This window comes from Aquila chrysaetos, chromosome Z (genome assembly GCF_900496995.4).
Source record: "Aquila chrysaetos chrysaetos chromosome Z, bAquChr1.4, whole genome shotgun sequence".
Lineage (NCBI taxonomy): Eukaryota > Metazoa > Chordata > Aves > Accipitriformes > Accipitridae > Aquila > Aquila chrysaetos.
In genome coordinates this window covers 9,757,499-9,776,055 of record NC_044030.1, presented here as the reverse complement: position 1 = coordinate 9,776,055, position 18,557 = coordinate 9,757,499, and the positions used below count along the sequence as shown (strand labels likewise).

General features: G+C 42.3%; 1 protein-coding gene across 1 annotated transcript in view; it reads right to left on the bottom strand.

Moving 5' to 3' along the window:
• The window catches only part of GRIN3A (glutamate ionotropic receptor NMDA type subunit 3A), a 75,664-nt gene that overhangs the window by 41,975 nt on the left and 15,132 nt on the right, over window positions 1–18,557 (bottom strand). Inside the window, 1 exon segment of the mRNA XM_030003845.1 lies at window positions 2,324–2,928. Coding sequence (XP_029859705.1) covers window positions 2,324–2,928 — 605 coding nt within the window.

The window sequence follows — 18,557 nt, the reverse complement described above, 5'->3', positions numbered from 1 at the left end:
GGAAAGTTTATTGGAGGCAAGAACTAGAATGGACAAGCAAATAGGAGGCTGCTGAAATTACCCAAGAAGCAGAGTTAAAGCTGTAAGACTAATTAAAGCTGTAAGACAAGATGAGGCTTTGAAATTTTAATGCCTTGTTCCATCAACAAGGATGCTCCCATGAGCAGGCAGGAATAGATCAGGGAATCGATCTCATTGTAAAAGGAATGAAGGATGGAGACTTACAACAGTATAATCTTCAGGGGGTTGTACATCTATAGCTATATCTATAGCCACAGCCATATAGATAAAAGCATGCTTTGCCATGGACCAGATCTTGGTCTTGTTCACAATCATTATTCTGCTCCTGGGTGGCATTTAAATATCTGCACAGCCAATGTATAATGTATGAGTGTAGTGTTGGCAATGAAAGCTCAGGTGTCAGCTGTGCCAGCTAGTGGGAATGCTGTTTTAACTACACACTGCAGTTAAGGGAGGCAAAGGTCTGTGCCACTGTGCCTTCTCCATCCCCACCCACTGCAGCTCCAAGGCTACGTATCAAAACAGATAGGTTAATTGAGACAGAAAAACACCCACATTAGTAAACACTTCATTAAGCACCAGATAAAAGCTTCATTTTGGAGGCTCACCACTTGCCTAAAAGCACTCGTGCAATGGACAAGGTTGGTCACAGTTAAGCCACTCATCGGTGCTTCACGTCTGAGAAATTATTGGTACCACTCAGAGTTAATAGTTATGCTGCTAACTCAAATACATCAGTACTGGCCATCAGGTATCCATCTCACTTATACACTATAAAAACAACTGCAGTGAGTCAGGAGAAGGGTTTACCTAACCTTTTATTTTGTCTTTAATAAGGTCCACAAGCAGATGCCTAGGGAAAAAAAGGCATATGATCCTTTTTTTCGATTCCACAATACCTTTACTGACATGAAGGGACAAGAAATTTCATAGATGTGAAATTGCATATAGTCTCCCAAAATATAACAAAAGCTACAGCAGTCACCGTGAGAGAGCTAATAGTTTTCTGTAGGAAGCAATGATGAAGAAATATTTTGCAGGAATACTTTTAAGAGCTTTAATTTTGCTTTCCTTTTTCTTTGTCGCTTCCTTAACGCTCAAAAAGTCTGTTCGTAAAACTACTGTCTTCAAATATTTGTTACTTTAAGATGCCTCTTGCTGAGTTTTACTCTTCAGGGACTCAGATATGATCTAGTTAAAATACCCAGAACAATGAGACAAAATTAGTATCACAAGTAGGTGGGGATATTGCAAGCCAGTGCAGTATTTATTCCCAAGCCTTATTTCACTCTTTGGAAACAGTGGGGTTTTTGACCCCTAAATTATGGACAAGTGCTGACTAAAGAACTGTTAGGGTCTCAAATGGTTATGCTTTGAGCAGTACTGTTACCAAATTTTTGTGAAGACACACCTCAGATATAATTTCAAAAAAGGCTGCAAACATATAAAAAGCTTCAAGAACTTTTATCCTAACTCCATCCAAGAAAATCTCCAGGTGGAAAACAAGGTGTAATGGGGGGAAAACATGCAACAGTCACTGGACGTAAACTAGCTGATGAATTAACACACTTAGCAAAGACCTTTTTGTTTGTTTCCAGAAAGAACCATACAATTTTTCCTCTCATATGTTAAAACCCAGGATATTTCTAGACGTGAATCCCCCGATGGTTTTGGCAATTACTTCAGTATAGTGATGTGCAGTGGCCTACAGGAATAGTTTTAGCAGAAGCTGAAAGAGGAGCCTCCCACACTAAGCCATAGAGAGAGCACTTTGTAGTTTTGAGTACTCTCACCACCAGCAGTGGCCTGTGAGGTGGTCAAGGTTCATCTTTTTCGTTTCTTTCCCATGGAAGCATACTAGTAAGGGCTACACATCTGCTTTTATACTCTTGATTGCTTTGGTAGTGCAAATATTCTTACCGTGTTTTGTATTCCCTCAGGTATCTCAAAACCTCAGAGAATTTGACACTAGCCCTGACTTTTCCCTTACATGCATAAACATACATACAAGATACTTTCAGAGCATAGTCAGTAACCTAGCCTATGTTTACTATGTGATCTCTACTTCTGTGGAACAATGTCTTCTACAACTGGCTTAATCTTCCTCTGTGGCTAAGTTTAAGTTCCATTATTTGCCCAAAAGTAATAAAGCAGGAGGAAATACTGAAACAAGTATGTGTATTATGGAGGGTTAACAGCATGATAGCTAAGTCATTGAAAATGATGGGGAAGGGAAGGAAAATGATTTTTCTTGTATACCACAAATATTAGCTAAAAAAAAAAAAAAAAAGGAAAAACTCACTTTGACAAATACTGCCCTGAAGTGATATTTCTTTCATCTGTGTCCATGCAATTCATTGTACTTGGAATAAGAGCTAGTTCAGGTTGAATCATGGTGGCTGCTGCTACAGCTCTTGCTACCAGCTCCATTGCATCCTGTACATAATGCTCAAAGACTGACTGTGTTGTCTTGCCATGAGCGATGAGACCGAGTGGCAAACCTTCTGTCCTCAGTTCTTCCACGTTCTGTGAATCCCCAATAATCCAATGAAGTTCTGGAGGCATCACACCAAACTGGGTGGTTATTTCAAAAATCCTCCGCGTTTTTTCCATGTCACATCCAAACATCACCATGGTAGACGTTGTGTCTTTGATGCTCTCCAGGTACAACTGTAAGTAGTTCAGAAGGTCACTGGTTGAAGTGAGGTTTGCTGTGATGTTTATAATGGATCCCAGGTGAAACTTGGAGCTCTGTTGCGTGAGGAAGAGAAAATCTGTGATGTTCCACTCCTCCTGGCATAGCATCAGGCTGAAATTATACCAGTTGTTCATTGCAAGGATTGAGAAAGTGACGTCAGCATCAGAACTCAGTGAGTTTTCTAAACTCATCTGCAGGTGAAGGGGATTCTGTAGTTAAAAATACGAAAGACAACTGATCAGAATATGCTGGAACCAAAATTAACGAGTTTGCTTAATTTTTATTCACGCATTTAGTTCAAAGTAATCACCTGTCAACCAAGAGAACTGTGTGAGAACAGGGAAACTTATACCCACCCAACTTAAATGGACTGTGATTCATGAGCTTCCTCGTCTAGAGCTTGAGTCAACTTCAGTAGTCACTAATGAGTGTTTCCAAGAATTTGTATTTCTTTCAATCCATTTTTACTTTTGGATTTCTTGGCATTCTCAAGAAAAAATTTCCCTGCTCTCCTAACAGGGGTATGCGAAGGTATGCCCTTACTGTTCAGGTTCAACTCTGGTTTTAATGTTCAAATTCAATGGATGCTGACAAGTTCTTTGGTAAATAGTAAGAAAAATAAAGAAGAGCCATCAGTTCTTTTTATTCTCTCTTTTTTTTGGTAGTTGGGGGCTTTTTTTACACAGACACATGAGTAACCTAATTAAACAGATAACAGTCTACAATCAATGCACATCATCTACTGCCAATAAAACACAAGAAGATTGTTTCTTTGGTAAAGGACAAGTTATTCAATGCACAAGAAGGTATGATATGCAGACAGTGATTTCTGAGCTGGAAAATACTTGATAAATAAGCATTCCATATTCATTTTTTCCATGTAATTGATGATATAATAGAACTTAACCCATTATGTTTCCCAACACCATTGCCCTTGGCTTTATCTTTTCCAGAAAAGGCAGAAGGATGTGGGTAATTAATCTGTTCTCTTAAGGTAAATATTTCTTCCTTTCTTATTCTTTGATCCATAAATACTTTTCCCTTACTCTTATTCCTCCACCTTCCCTGGTCCCCAAAATGAAGTTAAATTTTAATGAAGTTAAATTTGCTACAAAATAATTCTCTGCTCTACCAAAATGTTTCGATTGGGCCTTCAGCTAGCACATTATACACTGTTCCAACTTTTGGTTTCAGCTCAGAATTTGACAGTCTTCAGTGTACCTTTGCTAAAAAAGTTATTTTACTTTACACGGGCATTTGATTCCGGCCATGAGACTGTTCAAAAATGTCAATGATGATGCCTGTTTTAGTGCATCTTTTGGTTTGTGAGATCTTTGTTATGACTTTATGTCAACATTTGTCTGTATTCATGCCCCTTCAAATTATATCTTATCCTACACAGGTACCTGAATTTTATCTTTCTATCCATGAAGTTACTAAACACTTAAGGTCTGTTCTTCATTCTCTTACATTTTCAGTAGTTAACATGTATTATATATAAGAGTGATCAAACCTTTACTGTGTTTCAAGTTGGTATAAAATGGCGTCATTTTCATTTTAATAGTATTTTACTGTTCATTGTAGGCTTCAGTTTGTATGGATCTTAGAAATGTCATTCTGAATTTGGAATAATATGATAATCGCTCAATTTACACTAGTTTTACTAAAATAAAACCCTGTGCTCTCCAATACGGATGTAAGGGGTGGAATGAGAAAAAAAACCCTTAAGAGCAAAACACCATTTATAAGCAGTAAGATTTCATTGTGTTAATTTGAAGTTAAATTAACTTATCATCCGTTTTCCAGAGCAGATCATTTAAATTCATAGCTTGATAAAGAGAATGCTGTAATTGAAGATGCTCTCAGCTCTTTTTGTAAATTCTTGGTTTTGGTACCTGTGGCCTTTTTTTACACAGACACATGAATAAGCTAATTAAACAGATCACTGTCCACAATCGATGCACATCATGTACTTCCAATAAGACACAAGAGGATTGACTCTTTGATAAAGAACAAGTTACTGAACGCACAAGAAGCTATGCTGTGCAGACTCTTTGAGTTCCATGCTGGAAAACACTGCCTACTAATTAAAATACGTGACTGGTTCAGAAAAAAAAAAAGCATTGTGCATAATATCTGGGTTTGGGAAGCTTATTTGAATAAATTAGTCACTGCAAACTGAATCACAACAAACTTTTTTTCTGAGGTTATGAGATGATCGGGTAAATTAACTCATTTGTCTCTCACTGCAAATAGAAGGGAGTAGAAAGGATTTTCCTTGTGTTCTCTCTGTCCAAGATCAAGTAAAAGTATGAACACTTTTTACATGGTGATCTGCCTCCAATCAGCAAAACTTTGCAAGCCTATTGGCTTAGTTAATTTGAGTGTTAGAGAAGAAATGAGTTATTCAGTATACGTAGAATATTTTGCATATATAAATGATAGCACACAACCTGACCATACCTGTACAAGGAACAGCAAATGTCTTCAGTATGTTCAGAAGCATAGTATCCAAAGCATAGTACTATAGCTATTACAGTATAGGCACAGGTATAAAAAAAAAATCTGTTGGATGCAGAAAAACAACTATGTGCTGATGAGTGATAAAAGTTGGCAATAACAACTGTGTCCATACTGTTGAACAAAACAGCCCCGGGAAACAAACTTGAGCATTTGTACTGCTTAGTTTGTCCCTGGTCTGGTTTTGGCACATGCCAATTAGCCTTCTCATACCATGCACTGGCATTTTGGGTTCTAGCACATTTTGGGGATCACTCCCAGTAGGCAGTATGGATAAACCTGCATAAGAACTGGCTCTCCATCTCACCCAGCAGGTTTAAATCTTTGAAGACCTCTATGTCCCCATGCTAAACCCAGTGCATACGCACAGCTTCACATATGCAAGACTGCTTCTGCTTGTCTACAGCATGGTTCTTCCAGTATTAAAACACTTTGAACTGATAAGCAAAAGGTAAAAATTACACCCTAGAGTCACTGGGCATTACATTGGGCCCAGAGCAAACATAGCACGAAGCACACGTAGTCCAGAGAAAGTGAAACTCTGCCTCAGGGCCAGAAAACTCGACATAATTTTACTCAGCAGTGTAGGTGAAGGCACTTTCCCTCTGACTTGGTATTCTCAAGTGCAGTGCTGGACTCTCCTGTAGCACTGCAGCTACAGCCTTAGTCCTCAAGAGCTCTAGCGTTGGTCCGTCTTATGTACTGGGATGTGTCAATGTGGTCCAACAGACTGTTCTTGTATTGAGACACTGCTCCTCATTGAACAGAGGTGGATTTGGGATAACCTGGTTTAGACTGAGCCTGCATTTAAAGTGCTTCTTGGTGTGAAACCATCTGTGCTTCAGCTGTCACTTTCAAAAGCCCACAGGTGAATCTACGTGAGTACTTATCACCACTGTGATTTATTAGTTGCTAAATTCCCTGTTAGTTTGCTTGAAAGGTAAATGTTCAGCCTTGAAAAAGTAGGAAACACACTCCCTTTTCTTTATTAAGTGTATTCGGACTGCAAACCTGTCTTCAGCATTTTTCTGATACACTACTATACATAAAATTCAGTCACTAGGCATTTGTCTTCTGCTAAACTTTCAGCTAATTCTCAGCCCACCATGCAAACACCCCTGTAGACACTGGGGAGGAACAGCAATTAATGTTTGCTTTATACAGGGACTCAGGGAAGGTGATGCTTGATGGGCCACATTGTTTCACACCTCAACCAAGAACATCTCTCTCAGGTTCCATCTAATGAGTGATTGGCTGACTTCACTGGTTTTATATGCAAAAGAAGATCCTTTTAGGAAAGGATGTGGAGATGTTTGGATTTAATACCTTCTTAATATTATTTTGAAAAGTTTATTTGTCATTTGTAGGATGCAGCTGAACATATAGGCCCTGATAAAAATGACACAGAAGTCACATGTCTGTATACAGCCTTTGATACTACAGTGTTCTTAATGCTTTTACATAATTTTATTGATTTGTCTTTCTTTAAAATAATTACTGCTTTTTAATGAGGAACTTCCAAAAACTGTTTATTCAGTCATTCAGTAGCAATCACTGAGACAGCGTAATTTCATAGCAAAGGCTTTTGACAACTTAAATGATAGTTTAGATGTGTATAACTTTGTATTTATAATGGAACAGAAGATTTATGAGATAGTATCAGTGTATTGAACTGTGCCCATTCATCTTTATTAAAGTTCTTAGGCAAACTCCTTCATTACCTCAGTTTGGAAATCAGTAAAGTTTGACTATTTCAGTTAAACTGCCAATTAAAGCTCATATAGAAATTCAGTTGCTTGGTTTAAATTTGACTGTAAGCTGTCATTAAAGATGATAGGACTTGCATCAGTTTTTCTTCAAATTACACAAACAGACAATTAAACTTCATTTGAATAATGTTAATTGTGATCTATTTTTAATAATGTGTTTGCATTTACACAGTGTCACTAGCAAAAACATTTTCTATGTCTATGAGAGCTTAATTTTTTATTGCATGTCATTAGCTCCTGTTTTATAAACAGCCATGATCAACTGACTTCAGTGTCTACTGGGTAAAGAACAGGCCTAGAATCCTTAAGTTCTGACTAATCATCTTTGGATCAGATAGACCAACAGTCTTTCCACTGACTTTCAGTGGGCTCTGGACCAAGCCATTCACGGAATATTAAGCTTTACATGGTCTGATGCATTTCACTCCCGTACATCAGCAGAGACTGTAACGACTTATTTGCTTTTTGTAACCCAACCAGAGCAGTTTTACAGTTTCATTGCCTGAGACACCTGAGATAGCAGGTTCATTTAACAACTGAAACATGATTTGCATTTCATTGATGTAATATTTTTCAAGCCTCCATTTCAGTAGTCTGTAGACCCATCCTTAGTCCTTGTAAATCTTGTGAGCATGAATGCCTGGAGCTGGACCAACTTACACCCTGAAGGATCTTCAACAAAATTTGTAATGCTAATTAGGCATGGTCACGGTGACATTTTGTTTGACATTATGATAGCTTCATTAGCAGAGTTAAAAGCATATATGTGAAGATTCTTTTGCTAACTGTGTAAAAGTAAATAATACACAGAAAATATTATTCTCCTCTGACTCTTGGGGGCAAAGGCAGTGCCCAAATATGTATTTATGATAAGAAACACAAAAGAGAAAACAGGCTATGTAATTACATCAGAGAAAGCTCCACTGAAGGAATAAGGAAAGCCTTCTGGCTTACAGTGCAACTGTGGGGACTCACAGCTTTACAAACAGAGCTAAATGGCAGCTGTGAGCAAGCTTCAGGAACTGGGAAGCTCTTTCTTCCATGGTTGAAATGACAAAATTTAGGCTTAAACCCCAGATCCCTAAAGGCTATGGGCACACCTATTGCTTCTTCCTTTCATGCCATGAAAAAAGATGCTATGAAATGGTTTTGTTTTTTTTTAATATCTGCCTTACCGCTGAAACTGCAACGCTCCAAGGCGGATTTTGTGCTGGCAGCTGACAGACTATGGGAAGGGCTTTGGATGGAGCGGTCCTGCCACCCTTCCCGACCATCCGCTGAGCTGCCCACATCCCAGTCGCTGGGCCGTCTGCCCGGCAGCAACAGAAAAGGAAGGTGTGCTCCAGCACGTCCACCTCCAGCCCGCAGCGAGAGACCTGCTCCGCCCGCAGGGGAGGCTGTGGCCAAGAGGCCACGCACCCGCAGGTTCCCACAGCGGAGGGAGAAGCATCCAGGTTTTCTTCTCAAAATCCGTCCTGCAGCTTCCGCAGAGATACAAGCGGTACGCGGGGCAGGCACGCGTCCCTCCGCTGTCCCGTGAAGAGCAGCAGGAGCTGGGCCCGGGTGTTGTGCTGCTCCTGGGCTCCCTCCTGGTTCTGGTTAAATCCCCGGAGCCTTGTCATGGACGTCAGTAAGCATTAGATTTGGCTCCTAGGCCTTCACCCAGCAAAACACTTAAGCACCTATTTAAGCAGCAGCATCAGTACGATTAAAAATACCAGCAGTACGTTTTTTTTCTGCTATTTAGACTTTTGGTTCTCTGGGGAAGAAAATCCCAGACCTGCTTTGGCCCAGAAAGAGGAAGATGACTTCATGAATTCCTTTTTCTTCTCTTGCGCATCTCTCTCCACATACATACCCGTTTGACCAAGACCGTAATTTGAAACAGGGTAGGTCCCCACACTAAAGGCTATTTTTTGCAGGTGGTTTAAAAGCTTCTGAGAGGGAAAAGCTAGCTTAGACTAGCCAGAAGTATTCTGATTCATGCAGCAAAAGAAGCCTGGCATCTGTCCAGGCAATCCTTATAAGCAGATCCTAAAAAGGCACTGACTGTTGATTCTAAAAACCACAAAACCACAAGAGTTAAATTAATTTAAGTTTTGACTTAGTTTGTCCTGAAAATGATTTCTCTCATTAGACCAGACAGTCATCACTTGAGGTTGCTTAGCATCTCTAATGCCTACACACAAATACTCCAAACTAATCTGAATATGTACAGCTCTCCACAAGGTCAAAGAGGCAATATAATATATGAACTTTCAGCTGTTCTTGGAAAGTAAGACCCATTACTTATCTTCATAGCCACTTATAAATTACCGTAAGTAATACTACTTCAAAAACTTCAAGGTGTTCTTTGCTCCAGGAGGAAAAAAAAAAAAATCCAACATTTGAAGTTTGACAAAGAATATTTCACACAGATGCCAAGAGCCAAACCAGTTTTTTCTTCCCTAAAATTTGTCATTATAATTAATAAAAGACAGATGATTGCTAATACAAATAGATAGGGGGAGCTGCATTAATTCCCCATGATTGGCTTTCCTCCATCATTAAAATGGCAATGCAAAACTCCAGAGAACCACCTCTGCTCCATGGTACCCTTCAAATGGAAGAAAGAGGTAGCCAGGTCCATGTCTGCGAATCCTGCTCACAAGTGCTACATTATCATAATCAATGTCTACAAAGCCCTTGCAAATGTTTGGCTAAAAGATGCCAGGACATACTGAGTGTGAATATTAGCCACAATGGAGAATCTGTTACTGTATGGTATAATTTTCTAGAAGCTCAACACTGTTATGGAATCAGGTTGTCACAAGTAAGTGAACACTTGCCAGCAACAGCAAGGAGATCTTGGCTAGCTCTACTCCAAGCTTTCTTTCTAATGCCATTTCCCAGTAACACATTTCCTTACGGCTGGCCTCATCTAGACTGTCATGTTTGTGAGCAGGATTTCTCATTTGGCGTTTATACTGGAGCTACCCCATTACAAGTCTTCCCACTCCTACAAAGGATGCAAAATGCAGTAGCTGTTCCACAGAGGCGTATCTTTTTGGGGTTCTTCTGAATGCCACTAAAAGCCTGAATGGTTGAAAAATAGCATTTAGCAGAATTTAATTCTTCCCTTAAGGAGACATGGCATTCAGCTAACTCAAAGCTCTTCAGCAGACTGTCTAGGGGAGTTTGTGTGCTCTTCTGTTGGGAAGCACCTCACAAACATTGGTGCTTTTCACATCCTGGCCACCAGTCAGAAAGGCTCTGTTTTAAAGCAACTCCAAAGCAGGTAGTCTGAGTTTTCCCACATGTGTTATTCAGGGAATTCACAGGGGAAGGGCTTTTTTCCCCCAATTTTTGGTTCATGAGGGCAAGTAGCAATTCAACTTTTGACAGCAGCAGAGTCAAAACCGTGGCAGCACCTGGGAGCAGACAGCGCACGTACTTTGGGCTTGCTGAGATCTGCCTCCTTGGTCCTGGCACTCCTAAATTCTGAGATGCAATGCAGAAAGACTCTGTTGTTGTAAAGAAATTCTGCTAACACTCCAGCGGTGCTGTTTCAACTTGAAGAAAATTATTTAAGTAGCTACCAGAGCACTCTGTGTGTGTGTCTGCTAATGGAAGAACTCTTATTACTCTTTCAGAGTGATTACTAACAACCCTAGATCAAGCATATAGGTGTGATCAGGCTGCAGTAATAAAATGTTACTTGGATTATCAAGAAATCACAGTTCAAAGACTGCTGAAAACACAAAACAGGGTTGTATCAAGGATCCCCAGACGCGCTATCACAAGATGACAGCAGAAGCCTTAATAATGCAAGCACAGGATAGCACCAGAGGTTCCAGGGCTAAAAATCGTAACTCACCAATGGTCAGCTACTGGTCACTAGGAGATTGCAACCTTGGGAGCTGAGTAAAACCGGGTTTAGGGAGAACAAAGAACAAGTATCCAATATGTAATATGTACCAGATGATACCGCAAATGTGGATATAAGGTGGAACTGCGAATGAATGAGGAATGGGCAAGCAAATACAGCAGACATGCAGAAAGCATTAACAAATATATAAAAGTGATCGAAGGCAAACCCAGAGGAGGAAGAAACTCCTGCCATAAACATGATACTCCTCACTTCAGAGATCTTGGGACACAGACGACTTGCCGCTAACAACCCCCACCCCCTGAAAACACACACTAGCTTTGTCTCCCTAAAGAAGATTTGTGATGCTGACCTCAGGACCCAGAGGTGCATGGAAGGGTGAGCACAACATTGGAGAAAAGAGATACAGGAACTGCACGTATGACAATTTGAACCGTATCATTACTGAGAATGAGCTGTAGTACTTGGATAATTTGCCTATAAGTGTTAGCATCATTGGGACCAATACTACTACTTTGATATGACTGCTAGGACTTCAATTAGACTAACAATAATTCTTGGCTTTGCATATAGAAAGGGTTTCTAAAGCTCACGTTAACTGCATGCGGTGTTTGCTCTGAAGCTTCGCTCTTCAGGACTGCCATTAATACAGTGCAAGAGTTGACAGAGAATTTGGCAACCAAGGCTGTAATTACAATGCACATTGCCAAGCACTGCTCCACACTGGGCTCCTTGGCATGTTACCCCTGCCAGGCTCCTCAGCATAAAGGGCTCTTGCAATGGCATTCCCATCCTTGCCTTGTTACAGCAGCTTCCACCTTCCCATCAGCAAGATGGACACGTTGCAGTACATCACTAGAAAATGCTTGTGATGGGTTGGCCCTGGCTGGTTGCCAGGTGCCCACCAAAGCCGTTCTATCACTCCCCCTCCTCAGCTGGATAGGGGAGAGAAAATATAACAAAGAGCTTGTGGGTTGAGATAAGGACAGGAGAGATATCACTCATCACTTACCGTCACGGGCAAAACAGACTCAACTTGGGGAAATTAACTCACTTTATTACAAATCAACCAGAGTAGGGTAATGAGAAATAAAACCAAATCTCAGAACACCTTCCCTCCACCCCTCCCTTCTTCCCGGGCACAACTTCACTCCCGGCTTCTCTACCAACCCCCCCAGTGGCACAGGGGGACAGGGAACGGGGTTTACGGTCAGTTCATCACACGTTGTTTTCTGCCGCTTCATCCTCCTCAGGGGGAGGACTCATCACACTCTTCCCTGCTCCAACGTGGGGTCCCACCCACGGGAGACAGTCCTCCACGAACTTCTCCAACGTGGGCCCTTCCCACGGGCTGCAGTTCTTCACGAACTGCTCCAGCATGGGTCCTTTCCACGGTGTGCAGTCCTTCAGGAGCACACTGCTCCAGCGTGGGTCCCCCGCAGGGTCACAAGTCCTGCCAGAAAACCTGCTCCGTGGGATCCTCTCTCCACAGATCCGCAGGTCCTGCCAGGAACCTGCTCCAGCGCAGGGTTCCCACGGGGTCACAGCCTCCTTTGGGAACCCACCTGCTCCGGCGTGGGGTCCTCCACGGGCTACAGGTGGATATCTGCTCCACCGTGGACCTCCATGGACTGCAGGGGGACAGCCTGCCTCACCATGGTCTTCCCCACGGGCTGCAGGGGAATCTCTGCTCCGGCGCCTGGAGCACCTCCTCCCCCTCCTTCTTCACTGACCTTGGCGTCCGCAGGGTTGTTGCTCTCACATGTTCTCACTCCTCTCTCCGGCTGCCGAATCTGCCTGTCCCAACTTTTTCCTTCTTAAAAATGTTATCACAGAGGCGTTACCACTATCGCTGATTGGCTCAGCCTTGGCCGGTGGCGGGTCTGTCTTAGAGCCGGCTGGTATTGGCTCTCTCGTGAACACAGGGGAAGCTTCCAGCAACTTCTTACAGAAGCCACCCCTGTAAACCCCCCCACTACCAAAACCTTGCCAACAAAACCAATACCTTTTTCACAAGCACAACTGGCTATGAGTACACTTTCTGTATTACCTAGCTTTTTAGGCATGAGAAAAATGGTGGCCAAACAGAAAGAAACTAATTCAGGAAGAAAGTGTAGAATATAAGGGGAGGGGGTATGGACAATGTTATGTACATAAAAGAAGTCTGATCCCATTTTACAAAAGCAGCTATTGTCCTCTCTGATACGTACCTGGTGTACCCACACAGCATTTAATCCAATTAGATTTTATTCACCATTAACACCTGCAGCAAGGAATAAAATCTGGAGCACTGCTTTCACTCTCCAGTCCAATTCCAGCATGGCTTGAAAGTGTCTTCAACTCTTCCTGAGCATTTGCATTCCCCTTACCCTCAGTAGCTGTGCCCCTGCGTCTCATTATTTTTACAAATGACTATGTGCCTCCCAACAGGCTGTGCAACCCTATCTGGTGTTTGCAGCTCAGCAGAATGAAAATAGGTCATTTGACCTTGGAGACAAATGGCGAAGGAGGTGACAACTCAACAAAGACACCTTCCCCATTCATCCTGAGCCAATGCCGTAAAATGACGTTCAGGATGTGGTGTTCAGGGCTGTCCTGCTGCAGGCAGCATCTCCTGGCACAGGACAGCCCTGGCTGCTGTGGGATTCCATGCACTCCTTGCAGGGCACTGGGTGCCGCTCCTCAAGGACAATCACCAGCCACCAAGTTAGCTTCTTCGTCTCTACGGTTCCCTGCCTGTTGGAGAAATGCCCACGGGTTGTGCTGCATGAAGTTATGCATGGACCAGTCACTGAAATGATAGGGCATGTGGCAAAATACAGTGGGAGAAATTAATCCTGACCCATGTCCTGTTCCTCAGAAAGCCAGCACCAGCTCATCATTTCACCCTCTTCTGCTGGGCCTTGCTCCAGGCATGTTCCACAGGATTAAGTTTACCTACAGGTGCATTTTGCTCTATATTGATTTTTCGTATGAAAGCAAGCTAAGAATTAAGCTTGCAAAGACTGATCTCTTAACTCTATTAAATTAGGCCAGGGTAGATTAAGCTAGTAGTTCATATTTCTGAGGCTAGACATTTAAATCATGGCTCTAAGGTGAATTCTTGTGTGTACTTGCTTGGCTTAATATCAGGAACAGAATTTAAACATCTCCACTTGAGGTTTCTTATTTAATACACCAAGGATTTAATTAGAAAGATGGGAAATTAGAAAGAAGAGTTTTAACTGGCTCTCAGGGCAGGGGGTGAGCAGGGGAAAAAATAATTTCAAAAATCAAACATCTCTTTTAAAAACAAATACACTCTGTGTGAGGTGGGGTGGGGAGCTGACAGAGAGGACCGGCCATTGGGACATGCCATCCCGAGTGGCCATGAAATGCCACCCACTGCCCACCCGAAGTCCATGATGCTGTCCGCTGGCCAGGGTAGGAGGGTCTCATCCTGCACAGGCATCCTCACCTTGCTGAGCACCTTTCACGAAGTGTGCCAGGTGGTGAAGCTACTTTCCTCAGCAGGAGGCAGTTTGTTTGCATAAGAAATAGTTCAAAGATAAGTGCTGCTCAACACCAGCAGTTGCTGCAGGAAGAAAAAAAAAATTAACTGGGAGGTGTGATGTTGGCTCTTCAGCTGCAGATTTACTATCTTTCAACAGAAAACAAGAATATGACTTTTGAAAATGCAGCAAAGCCTAGTGGTTTATATTCACTGTAAATTTTTTAATTGCTGCTCCCCATTTTTCCTTCCCAATCCTGAATTAATACATTGTCATTAAAAAACAAACAAAGAAACAAAACTCCAAAAGACAACTGTACAATTTAGAAGTTTTGTGGCAGTGTTTGCAAATTGCTTTTCTGGGCATGCAAAACACAAAATAAGGCATGATCCTGTAATCAGGAGGAACTTACCCCCTGCTGCCAAAGGCAGAAGCATTGAGCTTCCAATAAAGTATATAGCACCTACACACAAAAGTGTGTGACTGCGTAGGCACACAAAGAGAGGAGGAGGAGGAAAGGAAGAAAGAGGAGGAGAAAGAAAGGAGGAGGAGGAGGAAGAAGAGGAGGAGGAGGAGGAGGAGGAGGAGGAAGAAGAGGAGGAGGAAGAGAGGAGGACAAGGAAGGAAGAAGAGCAGGAGGAAGACAAGGAGGAGGAGGAGGAGGATGATTAGGAAGATGGGTTCCTGGCTGGCTGTCGAACACAGAAACTGAGCAATCTGGTTTGAAATCTCTGCCTTGCCTTGTGCTCCCTTTGTGAGCGAAGCCTTCCCTGCAAAATGGGGACAACCCCCTCTGCAGTGCCCCGGGGGGTACAGATCACCATCGTGGCAGGGCAAGGCTTCTCAGTCCTTTGTGAAACGGTTCTCCTAAGGCTTACAGCAAGATGAATATTTCACACCCTTTTACCTGGGGAAGGATCAGAGGTGAAAAATGGGGGGGAAAAAAACCCAACACAACCCAGAGGTTAAGTCACATGTCTTGGAGAATATACCAAGATTTTTGCCAGAAGCAGAATCTAGGGCTCAAATGTCCTGTTTCTTCCCATGCTAGACAGCTGCCTCAATAGATAAAAGAATGTGGAAAGTAACGAGCAGCCATTTATTTTATGAGTTATTGTTAAATAATTTGGGCATTTGTACCACCACACTACTCACAGTACACTGGTCTGTCCTTCCAGACTAGTGTTACCCATCTCACTGATACTTGCCTCATCAGGGCCCCATGTCTGTAAGCATTTGGACACTGTGATTTCCTCATTAGTTTTAAGTGGATAAGCAACTTACTAATTATCCATTGTATTCCAAAAGAGTCCTGGGTACAGAGTCATGAAATGAGACCTTACTGTAGTAGGTACTTCACAGAGCAGAAAGTGGTTTACAGCAATTATTGTGGTAAGGCTTGGGAGAATCAAAAATCACCACCCATGCCTGTTTCATCCTTTGATTTATAATGTGTAAGCTCATTGGGTGAACATTTAGAGCTCCTAGTTGTGACTCAATCTTCAGCTCTCATCTAAATGCTTGACAGAAAATACACAATACTATCATCTCTCTACTGCGCACAAGTATTTGCCTAGATCACTGCTACCAGGTTTTCTTTTACTCTGCACCTAGTGTGGACATTTAGACCAACAATGAAGTGATTGCAGAGAGCTTGTAAATCACTATAAAATATGAATTATACTTATTAATCCCTCCTTTGTACTGAGTTTGGACTCAGTGGAGCATTGGTAACTGATACTTCATAGGCTTTAAGCAATGTGTCCATCCATATGTATGTAGTATGTGATAGTGGGCACAGATTGAAGATAAATCTGTGACCAGGCACACAGCATGGGAAAAACAGCATGCCATGCTTGATGGGACCATCTGGCTGTACAGAAGATTCATACTGCTGTCTGACACCATCACTCGCCAGAAGCTAGCACTAATCACAAGACACTGCCGCTGGCCAGAGAAATGTAATTCTCTTTTCCTTCAGCTCTGCTTGTGGCAAGTGCGGGTGGTCCCAGTATCACGCCATCAGGAGAAGCTCGTCAGCCTTCCCCTGTAGATACCTTTCCTGCTGCAATTGCATAAAAGCACCACATGGACAAATCACTGCTGGTGGCAGTGGACCCTGACAACTGCCTGGGTGCAGCAGCTCTGCCATAAAGAGAGAGCTTTTTACCTTACAGCCTTCCCTCCCTTTTTGTTGTGCTGCTGTGCTCAATGGGCAGCCCGGGGGCAAGCTCTGCCGCAGAGGCCAGCACTGCATCGCTGGTGAGGCTGGAGGGCTGCACAAACTGCATATAGTTGAAAAAATATTTGGAAATCCATACTGTATCAAAGAAATACAAGATCTTCCCTTGTTAATGAGAAACTCAATAGCATATGGACAAAAATAACTCAGCATACTGCTCTTACTAGCAAAACCTTTGGTGGTGGTGAAGTTTAACATACTTTTTACCCTTGTAGAAGAAAATAGGGAGGAGTAGCTGGACAAACTGTTGCGATGGAATTAAATACCAAATTTACTTCATTATAAATAAGGTTCTTTGTCCTACCTATTTATGCAAAAACTTATTTGTACTGCTACCTTAAGTTTCTTGAGGGGGAGAGGGAAAAAACGGTTGTGGCAGGTTAATAGGGGTTGGCTTCATTTATGAGAAAGTAATGAAAGTAACAGAAACAATTTAACAGGCCGGATGTTATTGATGGGAAGAATGCTTTGCAGCATGGAAATGAGGAGAAAGGCCTTTACAAATCTAGTTTTCTTTACAATACTGGCTCTACCTTCTCTGCTGCAATTCCTTTAAATTTCCACTGCCTCTGTACCCCCCTCTTACAAAACAATGTATCTCCTCCTTAAAGTTATGTAGGGTTTGTGCAACTCTGTGTCAGCTGAAAACCACTACACTCATTGCAAAGTACCAATTACCCAAGTACATTGCATACTTAATTTATTTTTTAAGAGCTTTGTGCTCTAGGATCTGCCAGGGCTGCACATTTCTGTGAGTCAAAAGGCTCTCCAATACACCAAACCAAATGAATCAATAAACTCATCTGTGCTTGAGCTTCCTACAGACATACGAGACATTTTCTTCCTCACAGCTCAGCTCTTCCTGCCCTGACCCATGTGATGACGTGTATGGATGCCATGGTCTCTCTAGGTCAGCTCTTTAATCCTGACGTCAGCAGATGGCTGATGAGTGATTGCAGCTGACGAAGAGGCCCTCAGCTCCTGATAATGAACTCTGCGAGCATTTTAACGCACTTGGGCAGCCAGACCAAGCTGTCTGTGGGTAGGCTGGGTGGAGCTGGGGCAAATAGCATCTTCACTTGGGTAGCTGCAAATCCCAAAGCATCAGATGTATTAATGGATCTGCCTGCGTACGACTGCCCTCCCCTGCACTTCGTGGCTTATAAACTCTTAAAGCACAGCAGCTATAACTCATTTTGAATGGCACCTTGTTCATCAGAGCCACCATACTTCCTACAGCCTTCACAGTCCGGTGTTACAGACTAATATCACAGTCAAGACTAGCACTACCAGTTCTGTGGACTAGAAGAAATAATGACATTTATGAATTTAACAAACAGGACAGAAGTTATGAATTTAATGATCTGGGAGCCAGTCTTGAGTTATGCAAAATACATTGAGTTAGGTATTCACAAAATTGCTTCAGCATAATTGTCGGCACGTGGATTGTTTGCAAACAGCTAGCACAAACTACTTAGTGTTAATCATTTGTTCCGTGACATAGTTAGTCATGCACTATTTCTGCTTCTTGAGTGGGTGATTGTATCCTCCTAAAGGAGAGGGTAAGAACCAGCAAAAATGAAGCGCGACCTGGGAGTTTAACATGGATAAGCGCTTGTGATAAAACATGAAAGCATCATGTTTCACTAATCTCAGCAAGATGTTTGTGTCTATCCATCTCCATACAAATAATCTGTGATGACTCTGCAGAGTCTGGTGAACCAAGCCTAGGGACAAGGAATTCACATCGACTATTTTTGGCACTGTGATTCATTTTAACTCTCTGAACAGGGGAAGTGTTGCAGAGGAGTATCTAATTCCTGCAGACAACCTGAAAGGAAGGGATGACAGACCACACCTCTCCTATGAGTTTGGCAAGAACATACAATCAAAGCTGCTGCCTCTCTCTGCAGGAAATGGTACTGCTTGAGGGAGAGAACCTGTAATA